At 31.9% G+C, this 17856-nt stretch overlaps 1 protein-coding gene across 8 annotated transcripts in view; it reads right to left on the bottom strand.

Moving 5' to 3' along the window:
• The window catches only part of Ca-alpha1T (Ca[2+]-channel protein alpha[[1]] subunit T), a 179530-nt gene that overhangs the window by 85497 nt on the left and 76177 nt on the right, over positions 1 to 17856 (bottom strand). For 5 of the 8 annotated variants that reach the window (XM_070651939.1, XM_070651934.1, XM_070651938.1 and 2 more), the window contains exon 8: positions 5102 to 5140. The exons of the other annotated variants lie outside the window; for them this stretch is intronic. In XM_070651939.1, the coding sequence (XP_070508040.1) occupies positions 5102 to 5140 (39 nt within the window). The remainder of the gene's footprint in view (positions 1 to 5101; positions 5141 to 17856) is intronic. 8 annotated transcript variants of the gene reach the window in all.

The following is a 17856-nucleotide window of genomic DNA, read 5'->3' on the forward strand; positions in this document are numbered from 1 at the left end:
TGCTAGGGATGATTCCCAAAAGGACAACTCTTCAATGTGACCCAATCGAGCTTACCCCAACTTTTTGAATTTTCCATGTGCTGAATAGTTTGTAAAACTCATTTTTCCTCTGATCCGTAAAATAAAGAAGTTTCAAGTGCATATTTTAAATATATTTGCAACTTTTTGCAGCTTTTTTATGAAATTTATGTGAGAAGTTAACGAGTATAGAAGATATATTATCACTAAGAGAGGTTAAAGCAAATAAAATCCAAATTATTCTGTTCTAAAAAACTTCAGAAAGCTGGTCTGTTGAACTATTAAATCTATTGTAGCAGAAAAGATGCAACTTGAAGTTAAGTGCAGATTTTGAGGATGGATTTTATATGACAAAATGATTTAATGGCACAATGTAGAGCATATGTAGTATATTTAAGATAAGTAAGCTCTCAAGGGCATGTCCTATGTCTGTTAGGAACATGAGTAGTTCTGGTAGAACTGAATGACTTCTACTTGGGAGTGTCAAACAAGTAAATGCCTAGTAGCAAGCAAGATATTGGGTGACTCCTAAACCTAACAGATAATGAGCTTGTAAACTCTCTATTAGGATAAGCATCCAACATATAGTTGCTGAGTTGTACAGTTTTCATGCCGGTACCGGTAAGCGCCAAATCGGCAGTAGCCGCTGGACGCCGGCATTCGGAAATAGAAAAATAGCGATGAGCAGCCATTTTCCAACGCAACTATTATGTTTGTTGGACTGAATAATGAAAATTTGAAAGAATTTGAATCTTGAATTATTGCAGTTTTTAAGTTCTAAATGAGCTCGAATATTAAATAATTCGTCTTTTATTTAATGTGTCTACATGAAAAACTTAATGCTATTGACCATCGACTTCAGTTTGCATAAATTTGCAGCAAAAACAATAAACTTTTTTAATAATTTCCTTTATAGAAAGTTGCTCCTTTTTCCCTTTCTTACTTCATAATCAAGGAATAAGAATCTGTTGAAGTTATTAACGATTCCGATACAAACTTAAGCTCTTCCAACTCATTGAGATTCTCGATAATTGAATTCAATAATCAACCATGTATAAATACTTCCATTTCTTATTCTCATAAGATTCTCATTTCTAATTTATGTCATGCTGATCTATAGCTGACTTTTCATTGTAAGCTCTCATTTAATCTGATGTTATACATTAATAAATATTCACATAAGCATCCTTTCAGGTTAAATTTTATGTGTTTTATGATGACTGTCTTCAATTATGATGATTTGACTGTATTATTGTCTATGACTATAAAATTCATTCCCTATCTCTATAATTTCTCCTTCCTAAAAATGGAGAAAAATTTGCATTTTTCCAATTTTCTAGATAAATAATAATCTTTTTTTTAAATTTTACATCCATTTGTGTTTTGCAATGTGTCACATGCAAGTTGTAAGCAATTTTAAAATTTATTTGTGTCATCGCCATACATTTGCCATCATCAAAAAAAACACAATTGTCAACATAAATTTTAATAGAAATTGTGCCGTCCCGAGCAGCAAGTTAGGGTAAATTAAATGTTTGGCTGTCGAAACTGACAGCAACCTAAAGATCTAACAAATAAGTTTTGATTTGACTAAGTTACTCAGAACAGTCTTCACGGTGTCAGGACAATTTCATGTATTGCCGCTAACACAGTCAGTTAAAATTGCCCTAACGACCAGATTGTGCTACTCAGAATAGTCTGCTTGATGCCTTTAGGTCAACCTCACGACTGTCTTTAAGGCAGCAACATAATGATACCCTAATGAATAAGCGATTCTTCACAGTACATTCTAAACAATGTCGTCAGGGCAATCTTAGTCTTGCTATTAACAAAACTAGATAAGCACAGTTTACATAGTGTCGTCAAAGCATCTTCCTGTCTTGCCATTGACACAGTCAGATAAAGATATCTTAACGACTAAGTAGTGCTACTCAGAACAGTCTGCGAAATGCTATCTGGGCAATCTTAGACTTGTCGTTATCACAGCCAGATAAAGAAGCCTTAACGGTCAAGTTGTGCTATTCAGCACATTCTGCATAGTGTCGTCAGGGCAACTTTACGTCTATGTTTAACACAACATCGTAGCGATGTCCTAGCGACCGAGCTATGTCTTACCAACGTACCGGTATTCCAGCGACGTAACCATGCCCTTGCGACTTATCCATATCCTAATGACAAGACTGTGCTTCCCGGAATAGTCTATGTATGCGATATGCGTTCATTGCAAAACACAATGGAATTAATTTTATGGAACCAAAAAAAATATATGAAATGAAAAAAAAAGGTACGGATATCGATTCACAGTTACACTTTTAAAGCATGATATAAAAAAAAACTAAAATAAAAGGAAAAATGAATTTGAATTGGCAAAAAAAAAAAGTTTCTAATTGACATTTTGGGATATGTGAGAAAATTTTTTTTTTTGTCACCAGTTGTGGATGTGCAGCAGGTTGAAGTTCCAAAATGGAAATTGAATATTTTTCATGAATTTTAATGTTGTTATTCAAATTTTATCGAAAGGTTTTTTTATATTTTCGTAATTGAAACTGAAAATAGAGTCTAGACTCTTAATTCTGCATCTAAAAAAATGAGGTCAATTGACAATGAGTCACAGCACTCAATTACGACTAGTAAAATTCATTAAAATTAATTAAAGTATCTCTTTACATTCTCATTCACCACAATATCAAAAACCCACAGTTAAATTCAATTGGAATTACGACATCTGATCAATAAAATGTCTCAGTTGAGAATGCACTCAATATTCTTCGTGGAGCCACATAACAAAGCTATAAAGGATTACATTTATGTCAAGATTTAATGGATCAAAGTTGACAGAGTTGAGGTTTAAGTTGGTGTGCTGTCGATTTTAGGTGTATTGAATATCTTGTTGATTTTGGGTTGCTTTTGGAGATAGACTCGATATCAAGGATCCTTCTAGATCAGCAGGGCATGAATTCGAATCTTTTGAATTTGGAATCTTGACCGCTTTTGATCAGTTTTACACAGAGACGTTGCCCAAAACCTTGAATGTTGAAAAGTTTGATAATCACTACTCGCTGGTCAGGGACGTTTCCAGAAGGTGGAGTATGTCCTCTTCACCCGACAGTAAGTTTTCTATTTAAGAACGTATTTTGGGAAAGCCATGTATCCCTTAAAAAATTTGGGAAAATCCAATATCGTAAAATTTTTAATTACGTCTCTGTCAAGTGTAAAGTAAGCAAGAGTGCAAGCAATTCTGGTCAGTTTTGAACCCTTGAGTAAACCGAGTAGACTACCTCGGTACCCTCATTATAACGACTTTAGTAATAAAAGGCGAGACCAGAGCTCAAAGTTGACTCGGATTTTGTATGAATTCGGGTCAATTTTAGTCGACTTTTCCATACAAAATCACTAGTCGACTAAAAGTTCTGGGTTCCAGTGGTGTAGCCAGGAGAAGGGGCATTTAGAGCATTGATAGTAAAATTTTCTGGCTACCTCCTTGCTGAGCATGACACACTACATTATCAATTTCACCCAAAGCTTCCACCATAAAGCTCACCAACTCTGTATTGATTCCAACACAAAACTAAATGCATTGACATCAAACTTTAAAAAATATTCTATCCTTCCATTCCGATTAAAGACACGTCTTTTTTAAACTACAACAAGTTATTTCGTGATATAGAAAATATTCACTCTAATGAGAAAGTTTTTCTATCTGTTGGATGGAAATAAAAGAAATAGTTGGTTCTGTTTTTTGTTTTTCTTTTTCTTGCTATATTGAAAAAATATGTTGAAAGTTGAGGAATGTGAATTTTTATGGAGGAAATAAAACAAAAGTTTGAAGGAAAAAAATTAAAAAATAATTCCTTTTATTGAAACTTTGTTCCTTACTTGATGGAAGTAAATTGATGTGGTGTGGAGCAGTAAAATGCTATTAAAAATAGTTTCTTAATGTTGGGATTTTAGTGGTTTATAGCTCTTTTCGTGGGTGTCTGGAGAGAAGATGGAATTCAATCTGAGCAATACAATGAAGGAAATGATAGAATTTATACGAAATGTAGTTGAATTTCGAAGTCAATGGCAGTTGAAATGGAAGGATTTCAGATTTTCAATTTGAAAACTAATTCAATTTAAAATCAAGCAATTTTTGCACTTGGAATCGAGAATTGGCAAGCGGAAGACAGCGATATGGACTTCATGTAGGTCATGAATCACAATTTATCTGTGCGAGGCATTAATGGCATGTTTAGTCTCGACTGAAACCGCCTACAGCATACAGTTCATTGAATTTCCAAAAATACTTGACGGAAAACGAAACACTAGTACATAGGTTGTCCACCACTGCATTAGAGGCTTCCACATACTGCCACAAATATTTAAATATTTAAATTTAAATATTTAAATATTTAAAGCAACTTGAGTCGACTTTTTCAAACAAAATCAGAGTCGACTTCGAGCTATTGCCTCGAAAGTGAGCCACTACAGATTTAATGCGACAAGTTGTTTTCATTCGTAAAGAAGCGACTCAAAAGGGCGAATAGCTTAATAAGCTTGCTATTTTGGCTTTTAATCGCGTTAGATTCTGGCAGAGAACTTCGAAAGCTTCACTAGTCCTCCTATATTGACTCCAATTAGAAGCCGCATCTGTTTGACGGCCATATAACTGCAAAAATAGGCGGCTACCACTTGGTGTCAATAAAGGAATTCAATTTCACAATTCACCAAATTAATTTACATTAAACATTTACCATGCAAAATTCTTCCCACAATTATTCCAATAAACTTCAACCTCCTGCACATATATCCATCAAATAAAATTATTTTCCCACACAACATAATCCACATAATGTCAATGCCAATAAATTCTATGACCAATCTACAATGTGTATATTACTTTCGATATTTATAGTGTGATTACTGATATTTTAACATGTGAGGGGTGGCGGGGGGCGGTGGGGTGTGATGTAATATAAAAAAAAAGTTACAAAAAATTAGAAAAAAATGTAATGAAAAATAAAAAATGGTATGAAAAACTAAAAGGCTTTACATATATGATCTAATTTCTAAAGTTTTTTTTTCTGAATGAATTTTTCCTTACGAATTAACACGAACTCGAACTTTGAACTCTTCCGGGATCCTGCAAATGAAATGGAATTCAACAAAAAAAAAAGAATGTTTTTTGGTATTTTCTGATTTCTTTGTGTAATTTTTTTTTCTAAAATATTTTTTCGGGTATATACTACAATAATAATAAGGATAATAAAATAAAATGTTTTTTCTATCACTATGCCGAATACAAAAAAATGAAAGGAGGGAGTTTTTTTTTGTTCATACTTATTCTAGCTATTGAGGATGTGAACAATTTCTTTTTCATAGCTATGAATTTTATATTTTTTATATGTTTCTATCTAATAATACTAAATTGTTCAAGGGGGTCATCATGCTTGGTGGGGATGATGATGTTTTGAATATTTTGAATTAGAGCTAGAAGTCTTGAATTTTGTATGGAGTCGAGTCGATTTGAGTCGAAATTTCGATACAAAATTCGAGTAGACTTCGAGCTATGATTGGAATTTCTTGTGATTTTTATATTCATTTCAATATGTTTTCATATTATATTGTGGATTTTATACTCAAGCAGCTAACCTAAATACCCATAAAGTATTTAAAATTTATCATATTCATAGATTAGATTTTGTCCTAATTAGAATCTTAAAGTGCTTAGTAATCCAAACAAGAGGATTAAAATAGTGCCGGTCAAGATACCAAAGTACACAAGCTATCATTGGACTTAAACATTCCGAATTGCCAGAAGTTCTCAACGGATAGAACCGGTTTTCGATGTTTTCTCCACGCGGCAATAGACTACTTGCACAAGAGAGCTTTTGAGAGCTAGAACACGAAATTAATTCAAATTTCATTTGGAGTTGAATCTACTTATTCAGTCAAAATCTGAATTGACTTCAAGCTTCTTAGAACTAAAGCTTCTCGAGACGGGAACGAGACCTCTCGAGATTATCTTAATCTGCATTTTAATCATATCTTGAGTATTTTTAAAGTCTCAACATTGTGAATCCTTACTAAAGAGTTTAGAGCTCTGCTAAAAACTGCACACCTGTAAGTATGTACGTTTTTGTCGAACATTTCTTGAGACAGTTCGAGGAATATGGGATTCTCTTGACCTCGACTTGAGAACAGCAAAATCATGATTTTTACAATTTTTAAACAAAATCGTAGAAATTACAATTTTCAATTTGAAAAGTCCAATAAAACATGATAAGATTTTAAAAAATTGTAAATCTTCAAAATTGTTGTTTTGACTTTGATATACTTTTGGGTGTCTAAGACTTCTCGTTAGGGTCTGTGACTTTGTACATCTAATAACTTCAAAATTAGTTAAAACTATCAAAAAATCTATTTTTTTAAAATAAAATCCACAAACTTAATGAAAATTTCACTAAAATTTCAAAAAACTATATTCAAAAACCTTTAACTTTACCCACCAACCATCGATACCCCCTTGAAGAAAATCCTTTTAATATTCAAAAAAATGAAGCAGAAAAGAAGGAAGAGTAAAAAAATCTACTCAAATGTTGAAAAATGATTTTTTTTCTCTCCTCTTTTATTCTCCAATTTTTTTTATATCGTCTTTTGAATAGTACATTATGGAGGAAAGAAGTGTGAATAGCTTTATACAGAATGCAACAAGAGAGGAGAGATGAGGAAGAAGAAGAATAAGAAAAATTCTCAAAGGTTTTCATATCACGTCTTTGAGCAATTTTCTTTCAATTTGTTTCTTGACTTCGTTTTCGGATACATAATATAGGGTATGTATGAATGTTTTCCCAACAAACATAAAACACACATACACAAGAATTGAAATGTGTGTGCTCCCATTTTTATTTAGATACGTTTAGGGAATCCAATAATATCGTGCTTTTGAGGTTTTGGGAGCTTGATCACTTGATGTGAGGCTATTTTGGATGAAATCTGGTAAAAGTTGATTGGATCTTTGACTTAGTCAGCAATTTTACTGTGATTTTTTTTAGGTTACACACATATTTGATCACAACTGTTGATTCACATAAAAAAAAGTTGATGGAAATTATCATGCGCCAAAACATTGCTAAATTACAGATATTGAGGGATTTGATGAGGTTTACAAAATTATTAACTAAATTTACGTTTGATGCAGATTTAGGTATCATGGGTTTTAGATGCTGTTGGATATGATTTCATACCAACCTGATTCATAAATATCTTTAAAAAATTCAGTTTAAAAGTGATGCAAACTTTCTGTTTCAAAGGTGTGTTCAGTAAAAAAAATGATGCGAAATATTTATAGCTTCAAAAATGCATTTTGTAAGAAAAATGAAACAAAATTTCTGCTTCAAAAGTGAATTCAGTATTTAAATGAAGCAGAATTTTCTGCTTCAAAAGTGAATTCAGTAATAAAAATGAAGCAAAACTTTCTGCGTCAAAAGTGAATTCAGTAAGAAAATGAAGCAAATTTTTCTGCTTCAAAAGTGTATTCAGTAAAAATAATGAAGCAAAACTTTCTGCGTCAAAAGCTCGTTCAATAAAATTGAAGCAGAAATGAGGAAAAGATCATTCAGAAAATCTTGTAAAGCAGAAATTTTCGCATCAAAAGTGCGTTCAGTAAAATTGAAGCAGAAAAGAGGAAAAGAACATTCAGTAAATCTTGTGAAGCAGAAAATTCCTCATCAAAAGTGCATTCAGTAAACCGTAAAAATATTTTTCAAAAAACTCCCATGAAGTCCCTACCATGACTCATCACTTCTTATTTCTCTTTTTATATGCCTTAATTTTCTTACATCATCAACAATGCCTGCTCGTGTGTATAGAGTTAGAAAAAAGAAACGTATACTAATCCTTTTGATGTTAATCTTTATGATGTTGTGTTAACATTTACGTTACCATGATTTTTTCTAATGGACATCCTCAACATTTATGATGATGATTTGTTTATTTTACCAAAATGGTATTAGAGTTCTTGCACATGTCAATTCATAAATTTTTACAAAATAATTCAATAATAAAATTTTATAAAATTTATGGGATATGATTTCATATAATGAATTATATTCTGACAAAAGTATGAATGGGAAGCTTTTTTTTTGGGTTATTAAATTATATTATACATGCTGCTTATACAATAGAATAGGTATTGAAAATATTATGTTGATATGGAGATGGAGAAACGATTCAGGAATTTTAAGGAGGTATCATATGACTTGAAATTTACATATGCATATGGTGAGGCAGAGATGGATAACGTAATATTTAGAATTCTATCGAATAACACTGAGAATATTTTATAGGAATTGGAATTTTAGAGATTAAATTTCTGAAATTGATGGTTTGCATCTTTGATTTTACTGAATGCACTTTTGATGTAGAAAATTTTGCATCTGTTATTTTACTGAATGCACTTTTGATGCAGAAGACTTTGCATCTTTAATTTTACTGAATGCACTTTTGATCCAGAAACTTTTGCATCTTTAATTTTACTGAATGCACTTTTTGCATCTTTAATTTTACTGAATACACTTTTGATGCAAATTTTTGCATCTTTGCATTTTGACTTTACTGAATTCACTTTTGAAGCAAAACTTTTTGCGTCTTTGATTTTACTGAATACATTTTTGATGCAGAAGATTTCAAATCTTTGTTTTTACTGGATGCACTTTTGACGTTTTTGCATCTTCAATTTTACTGCACTTTTGAAGCAGAAGAATTTGCATCTTTTCTTTTACTGAACGCTCTTTTGATGCAGAAGTTTTTTCATGTTTTTTTACTGAATACACTTTTGATGCAGAAGAGTTTGCATCTTTTATTTTACTGAATGCACTTATGATGCAGAGGATTTTGCGTTTTTTGTTTTACTGAATACACTTTTAAGGCAGAAGATTTTGCATCTTTTATTTTCCTGAATACACTTTTGAAGCAGAGCTTTTTGCGTCTTTTTTCACTGAAAGTACTTTTGATGCAGAAATGTAAGTTTACAATCTGGATGCAGAAGTTTTTGCATCTGTTATTTTACTGAATGCACTTTCGAAGCAGATATTTCTGCATCTTTACACCAACTCTGAGCATGTTTTACAGCAAATGGATAATAAAAAAACGTTCACTGCATAATTACATCAGCATACATTTATGTTATCATTTCAATTAACACAAGAGGAAGTTTTAAAGCACTTAAAACAAAATGGAAAATGGATTTTTCATTCCTATTCACCAAAAAAAAAAGAAACTATTACAACTTGAGATGCCGGAAAATGTGTTTCCGTAGTTAGACCATGATAATCCACCACCATTATGTGGTAAAAAAAGGCGTGAAAGATAGAGTAGTAAGTAGTTAAGTAACTTGATCGAAAACCATAATCCACTCATACAGAAAACAATGCTTCCTCGTTTTGTTGGCAATTGTTATGGATTATAACTGATAACAAAAGTTTTACATCTGCCAAATGACATTAATAGTTGATTCACATCCTCACAGCTACTTCTTACACTTTATTTGTAATATGTGTGTGAAAGTATGAAATATGTATCTCGAAACTTATGCTTTTGACACAATCTCATAAGTAATTATTTCCATTTTTTCCCTCCATTCTACACGTTTTCACATCTATACATTATATTGAGATGGATAAAGCACATATTGTGGCATAGCATTAAGCACACTAGGAGGTAAATGAATGGAATGAAACAATAATAACAGAAATATCGCTAATAATCATAATTTTCATGTATTGTAATCTTGTGTTTTGTATGTTCTAAGCTGTATTTTGAGCCTTAGAAAATTTTGAGGCAATTATAAGTGACTAACGAAGGCGCATTTTTGGATGTGACAAGTCATTAAAATAATTAAGATGAATGCTATTGTGGTGGAAATTGGCATTTGAGGAGATGGATGTTGATGGGAACTTGAAGGAAGTAGGTGATTTAGGCTTTTTGGAGGTTTTTTTTGCGTCTTTTGAAAAATGATGCAAGGTTTTTATTCTGCGTCTTTTGAAAAATGATGCTAAATTTTCAGTGTTGAATTTGCGTCTTTCTGATTTTTTGTTCATTTTTTGCATCTTAGAAATATTTGCTTGCATCTTTCAAAATGTTCGCTTCACTTCTTGCATCTTCAAATTATTCGATTAAATTTTGCATCATGATGCATCATTTAAATTAATTTGATTCATTTTTGCATCTTTTAAAACTCAATTGCATCGTTTTTGCATCTTTAAAGAAAGTTTACATCAATTTCCGATATTGACAATAACATCCATTAACATAGCGCATTATTGAAAAACATTTGAATTTCTGCTTCGTTTTTCAATTTTCATCCCTACATTTAAGCAAAATTTCATTGTTTCTAAAACTGTGCATGCTCGAATGTTGATATATTTTCAAAATATGTTATCCGCACTTCAAAATAAAGCCATTAAGTAGCTTACAACGTTACCAAAAAAAAACAAACCGACAAATCGAAAAAACATTTCACAATTAAATTTCATGACTAAATCCTCATCGAAAAATATTTTGTGCGTGCTATTAAAAGCTCCCATTTTCCCTCCTTTATCCGGAATTGTAAAAAATAAGCAGCTATTGTTGGCTGAGGCAAATGGAAATAATTATTTTTTGCACGATAATTTCCCAACATTAAAAACACAATTTCATGGTTCCTTTTTTGTTGTGTGTACGGTACGCAGCTATTGAAATAAGAATTTCAATAATCCACATAGCTGCTACGCATGGAGCTCATAATTTTTGGTTTGAAAAAATTGTCGCCCAAATATCAACTTTATTAGCCTCACGCAGCACCCTTCCATATGCATAATTTATCATCCGACTATCGTGATTTTCTTGTTGTTTTTCACACTTCTTTTACTCCATAAATGAAAATAAATAAAATATAAAATAAATAAAATATGATTGTTTAAATTACAGTGTGTGGAATGTTAAAGTGACGACGATTAGTGAACAAAATGGGTCAACAAAAATATGAAGCTAAGCTGTAAACAGCTGTGTTGAGAATCGATTTTTGTTGGTTTCCATATAAAGCTTGTGTGACATTTGGTGAAGCTAACCCGGGCAGCACGATGCAGTTGCAGTTGCAGTAGGGCAGTGGTCAGCAACCTTTTATTTTTCGGGACACACCTTAATGGTAACAGAAGCCTTGACAGAGTGTGCTGCGGCACACCTTAATGTTAAGCTTGACAGAGTGTGCCGCGGCACACCTTAATGTTAAGCCTTGACAGAGTGTGCCGCGGTACACCTCAATGGTAAGTCTTGACAGAGTGTGCCGCGGCATACAGGTTGCCCACCATTGCTCTAACGACAACTATACATCTTGTCGTTAACTCAATGACGTAGCAGAGCATCTACGACAGTTGCTCATCAAGAGTCAGAAGGATGAGTAGGTTGAGGTCAATCCCAACATACCCCCATCCCTGCCCATGTGCTGCCCGGGCTAATGTCTGGTAACAATATTTGTGGCATATCAAAATTGAATTAGAATTTTTTAAAATTTCATGATTATTGCTTTAAAATTGAACATCACAAAAAAAAGGAGTTTTAATGCATAAAATAATTGAAAAATTTAATGACTATACCTTCTCGTTTTTGGTTTTTGGTCAGTGAATCTAATTTGAATTTTAAATGATAAAAATAAAAGCGTCATAATGGAAATATCTTCGATGAAAATTAAATTAATTTCGGTATTAAGCTGGGTTTTTGTATTTTATACAATTTTATGTGTGAATATTTTGGATTCTTTTTTTATATTTTATTTAATAAAAATTTGAATGAATTTAAATCATGCAAAAAAAAAGTTTTTCAAAGCTTATCGGAATTAACTTGCAATCCTCTGCTGATTTAATAAAAAAAAGTCAAAGGAGAAAAAAAATTATTGAAAATTGAATTATTTTGCCAACTGTGGTTTAAGATGCGATTTTATAGCGACTAATTTATGGGGATGGCCGAAAAAATTAGCAAAATTTCAAATATTTTGATTAAATTGTGATGGAATTGAAAAAGTATGGATGTTGATTCGATGGATAAAGATGACTTTAGATGTTCTGAAATTAGTTTTTAAAACTTCCGCGTGGCAATGGGTATGATTCTAAGTCAAGAATGTAAAGTTAAGAAAAGCTGAATTTAAATATTTGAAAATATGTTTTTGTAACTTCCGCGTGGAAACGGGCAAACTCCTCAATCAAGAACGAAAATCAAGAATAGCCGATTCTAATTAATTAAAATAAATCTTCCACGTGGCAATGGACAAGCATCTCAGCCAAAAATGCAAAATCAAAAATAGCATATTTTAATTCATGGAAACGAATCTTCCGTGTGGCAATGGGCTAGCATCTTAGCCAAAAATGCAAATTTAAAAAGTAATGCCTTTGAAAGATTAATTTGAAACCTATCTTGTGTCTACGTTCTAACGAAAATGTGTTGTTTTAACTTCTACGTGGCAAAGAGTACGCACCTCAGTCAAGAAAGTAAAGTTCAGAAGTTAAGTCATTGAATGATTAACTTTAAACTTTTTTGAGTCTATATTCTATCAAAAATTCGAGGTTCTATCTTCCACGTTGCAATGGGCATGCACTTGAGATAAGGAGGAAAATTGAGAAGCTTCCGTGTGGAAATGGGCTTGCACCTTCGACAAGAATGTGAAGTAAAGAAATGAAATCATTTGATAGTGTAAATGAGTCTATTACTTCTTAGAACTACTGCTATTTCACCTCAGAATCTACAAGTAGTTTTTGGAAATTTATATCATCCAATTCCAATTCCATTAAACAAGCCATAAAATCGAAACTTTCTCCCACAATCTGAAGAAATCTTTTTCCATTACTCGAATCAACAGCTATCAGTTCCCCACTAAATAGGATTGTTTTACTGGAAAAAAAACACAAAAGCATAAAAAAGAAACTTTCTGACTTCACTTCCATTCTACAAATTTAATCCTCTTAGGTGAAATTTTGCTCACTTATTCTTTAACTTTCCACACAAACTTCCAAACTCATTATGATTAATGCCATCGACTTTAACATTCCACCTTTTTTTATATTATTTGATATAATCTGTTGCTATTTTCATATATGCTTTATATCTTCAGCAAAATCATGCAGTTTAAAAAAAATATTTGCATATTTCTTCATGGTTCGTCTTTTTTTTTTGCTCATTCTTTGTTCATCATTGCATGTGTGAAAATGGGAATATCTACATATGTACAGAGAATGTAAAGTAAGGAGCTTTAGAGCGTCTGCAAACATCAGTAAGTAAATGTCTTTATGGATCTTCAAAAACACTCGAAAATAACAGGGAGGTCCCGAAGAGCAATGACTAGTGGGAGGTATGGAATTTTCGAAATTGATTTCGAAATTTTCGAACTTAATTTCGAAAAATTCGAACTAAAGCTTAGAAACATTTGAAATCAATTTCGAAGAATTCAAAGTTTTGCCTGATTTCAAATTTTCAAACGTAATTTCAAATTTTCGAATGTAATTTCGAATTTTCGAACTTGATTTCGAATTTTCGAACTTAATTTCAAATTTTTCGAACATAATTTTGAAATTTTCGAACTTTATTCCGGAGTTTTTGAATTCAGTTTCAAAATTTCAAAATCATTTCAAATTTTCGAATCTAATTTCAAATTTTCGAACTTAATTTCGAATTTTCGAACTTAATTTTGAAGAATTCAAGCTAAGATGGCGATGGTCTGGTGCAAAGCTTCACGTTAATAGAGTGCTATACATTTTTTCATCAACAGCATCACCTCAGCTCATCACCAGCCATTGCAGCTCGGGTAGCTAAGGAGCATAATGTGTTATAATATGCAAAAAAGTTCATAGGAATGAGGAAAGACTCCATGTATCGTTTTGAACAAGAATGAGGGTAAAAAAGTGGAAAATTGCCATTTTTTCAAATGAATTGGTAAGAAAAGAATGACAAAAAAAAAAGTTAGTCGAGAGAACAAAGTTACTCAATTTGAGGGGATCAATTCAATTTTGTATGAGTTTATTGGTCCTCATATCATTTTTTTAAATCGATTCACACGACACACAGACCAAAGGGACTTGGCTTATTCAAATTGTGTGATATTGATATTGGAATCGAGTTGATTTCGTGTGAAAATGCACAAAAATTAAAGTTTTTTCTCTCTTTTGTTGTTACATGTTTTTGTGGATTTTTATTGATTGGCTGTGTGGCTGAGAGGATGTGATTTTGATACTAAACTATATTTTATAATCTATTGACTACTGATATAAGCTATTTTTTGATTTTTATTAAATTCTAGAGAAATTTTTCACAAAAAACCGTTAAAAATTCAAAAGTATAGAGTGAAGTTGGCTACAATTTAGGCAAAATTTAAAATTTAAAAATCCGTTAAATTTTAACATTTTGAATTAAAGAAGAAAACAATTTTTCGAATAATTTAACTAATTTTTCACACAATTTTCTTAATAAATTACCAAAAACTAGTCAAAATTCCACAATCCATCTCAACCAAACACAGCCAAAAAGCAGACTTTAATCCACAATTTAATAATATTTTTATCTCATAGAAAACTATTTATATTCGAATGGGAATTCACGGAAGGAGATAGGGTTAAGTAAATAGATATTCAACAGAGATATAAATTAAAAATTAAATGAAAAATAAATGAGCATAGTGAAAGAATTAAAAAAACTTTTTTAATAAGAAAAATAGAGAAAATTTTTTTAAAAAAATCATTCATTTAAATAAGAATTATAAAAAAGTCAGAGCTATTTACTTTTTTAAAAATAAGAATAAAAAATCTATTGCAAAAACTCAACAAAACCAAGTGCAAAATTTTTCTGCAATGTGAACCAAAATTGTTTTTAAAAAAATTTGATTAAAAAATGTTTTTTGGTTTTAGCAAAAATTTGAAAGAAAAAAAGCATTTTTAATAAATTTATTGCCAAATTACTTTAAAACTGTAAAATTTTGTGTTATTTTAATTTCAAATTTTTGTCAAAAAAATGTTTGTTTGTCAGAGTAGTGGGGGAGTTTCAATGGCAGGGGTTGTGAACCAGACGAGGTTATTTTTAAAATTTTTAACAATTTAAAAAAAAATTTAATAAAAAGTTTAAAAAAAGTTAAAAAAATTTAAAATAATTTAAGAATTTTCTAATATTTAAAAAATTTATCAAAATTTATAAAATTTAAAAATTTAAAAAAATCTAAATAATTTAAAATAACAAATGAGTTAAAGCAAAAAATTTGAAAATTTAAAAATTAAAAAACTGAAGTAAAAATGCAAATTAAAAACAAAAAATTCTTAAAATTTTAAATTTATTCAAAATTTTAAATTTATTTAAAATTTCAATAAATATAAAATTTCAAAATTAAAATAAAAAACAAAAATTTTTTAAAAAGCCTAAAAAATTTGAAAAATTATAAAAAATTTAAAATTCAAAATTATAAATTCAAAAAAATTAAAAAGTTAAAAAAATTTATTTTTAAAATTTAATTCTTCGACCCTAAAACTTAAACCCCAATCTGATCAGCAACCTCCAGCTACACGATCCATTTTTAAACAACCATTGCGTTTATCCTTTCAAAAAGAGCGAAGTATGACGAAGAAAGCTTCCAAAAGGTTATACTGTATTTTAAGGATTAATTGGAAATGCTGACTTGGATATATGTAGAGTAAATTACGTATTGTACCCTTAAAATAATGCTTTTAATTGCTCAACTTCCCAGAAATGCGCATTTTTATTTAGAATCATCCATTTTGTTGAAGAAGAGATTTACATCATTCAGCATTACAATGCATGCGATGTAATTTGATAATTTTATGAGCACAAAAGGTCATGAGGTGGGGGTTGATTAAGGGATTATTGATCCTTGGGCAGCACTTAGTAGGATGAGGAGTCCATGTGGAGTTCTAATGGATTTTGAACATTGGGTGGCTGTCAAATGGAACCATGTGTTGCTCGGGATACAAGCATTCAAAATTTCAGGTTATGAGGAGGCCAGGTGATGCCCCATACCTGTTGTCAAGGTATTCAAATTAGTTTTTGAGGTTAGACTTCAAAAAAGAGGAGAAAAGTGCAGCATTATCCCAGGACGCTATGGTCCAGAGTCCAAAGAGGACTCACTAAGCAATCACAGTTCAAACCAAAGTTTGAAGTTCCTAACCTCAAAATTTTGAACGGCAATAGGCCCAAGTGCGGCTATGGGCTCACGTGCTGCAATGAACTCACATGCGCCAATGGGTCCACGTGTGTCCCAAGCAAGGAAATAAGTAAGTAAATAGCTTCAAAAAGATCCTACCACGTATCATATTAAAAAATCCATCAAAAACTCATCTTCTAAGAACAGAAAATCAAGCCGACAACATGACAACAGAATCTATTTCAAGCCGCACACCCATAACTTTTAATTACTAAGCTCAAAATTCCATTCACGCTTCACAAAAATACTCAACATTGACTCGAGAAAAGTTTCTACAAAATCTCCTCAAAATAGAAGAAAACTTTATAACTTTAAGCTCCAAAATTGTGTACATAATAAAGGAATTACAAGAAGAAATCTCAATCTAACCTAGATATCATGTTTATGTAAAAAAAAAGGCACAATGAGGAGGCTTAATTGTGACAAACTCTATAATGTAAAAGTTAAATATTAAGTGTACAGGTATAGAACTAATGTATTATGTAAACTGCATAATCTAAAAGTTTAATATACTTCCAATTTGTAATTGTGTATACTTTATATTATGGTTGCATGGGAGGATGTAATCTCTGAGGTAGCAGACGGATGTGTTGAGTAGATTTGATGGAGTAATTAAGACGCATTTGGGTATTTTGATGGATATTAAAGGTGGTGGTCAAGGTTATCTGGGTTATGGATCATTTATTGATGACGAAGGTCGGTAGGAGGAGTCAGTCGGCAGGAGTTAGGAACTCTGAACTCCTGGATAATTCTGTTTTTGTTTATTGGCTCCTGCATATTGATGTATTTGGACTACAAAGGATGATTTGTTGCACTGTTTAGTATCAGCATGACACAGTTTAGGCAACATATTCTTTTTTGAGCCTTCGTACGAGCCAAAAGCGTATCATTGGTGGGAGAAAATGAGCAATTTCCCCGGGCGCTACATTTTAGAGATGGGATAAATAATTTGAAAATAACGGTTTTAAGGAGAAGAAACATTAATGGGCATGTTGGTGAAGTGGTTTTCCAAGAGGCCAATAGGCCTAGAGCTCGGACACGTCAAGAGACTTAAATATCAATAACATCAAGATGATTAGGGACCAGACACGCAAAAAGGTCTAGAGATCAGGGACGCCAAGAAGCCTAGAAACCAGAGACGTCAAGAAGTCTAGAGACCAGGGATGCCTAGAAGCCTAAAGAACTGGGACGTCAAGAGGCCTAGAGACTAGAGACTCCAAGAGGCCTAAAGACCAGGGACGTCAAGAGGCTAAGAGACCAAGGACGTCAAAAGACCTTGCTATACGGGTTGCCAAGAGGCCTAGAAACCAGGGATGCCAAAATTTCTAGAGAACTGGGTTGCGAAGAGATCTAAACAACCGTAACGACCAGAAGCCTAGAATCTAGAGACGTCAAGAGGCGTCGAGACCCTGGATACCAATAGACCTCGGTACGCTATGCAGTAGCTTATTAATGCTAGGCAGTAGCTTACAAACTTTCGAATAATGCTGAATTCAATGTATCCTGTATAGAATATTCTATTTAAACTGTTGATGGACATTCAGACCATATCTCACCCATCTCCATATCCAAGCAGCACTTCCAAAAGATTATGTACATATCTCATAATAAATAATTAATTACGTTCTTTA

Source organism: Chironomus tepperi, unplaced genomic scaffold, assembly GCF_022539635.2.
Source record: "Chironomus tepperi strain 1889 unplaced genomic scaffold, CSIRO-AGI_Ctep_v1 contig_472, whole genome shotgun sequence".
NCBI lineage: Eukaryota > Metazoa > Arthropoda > Insecta > Diptera > Chironomidae > Chironomus > Chironomus tepperi.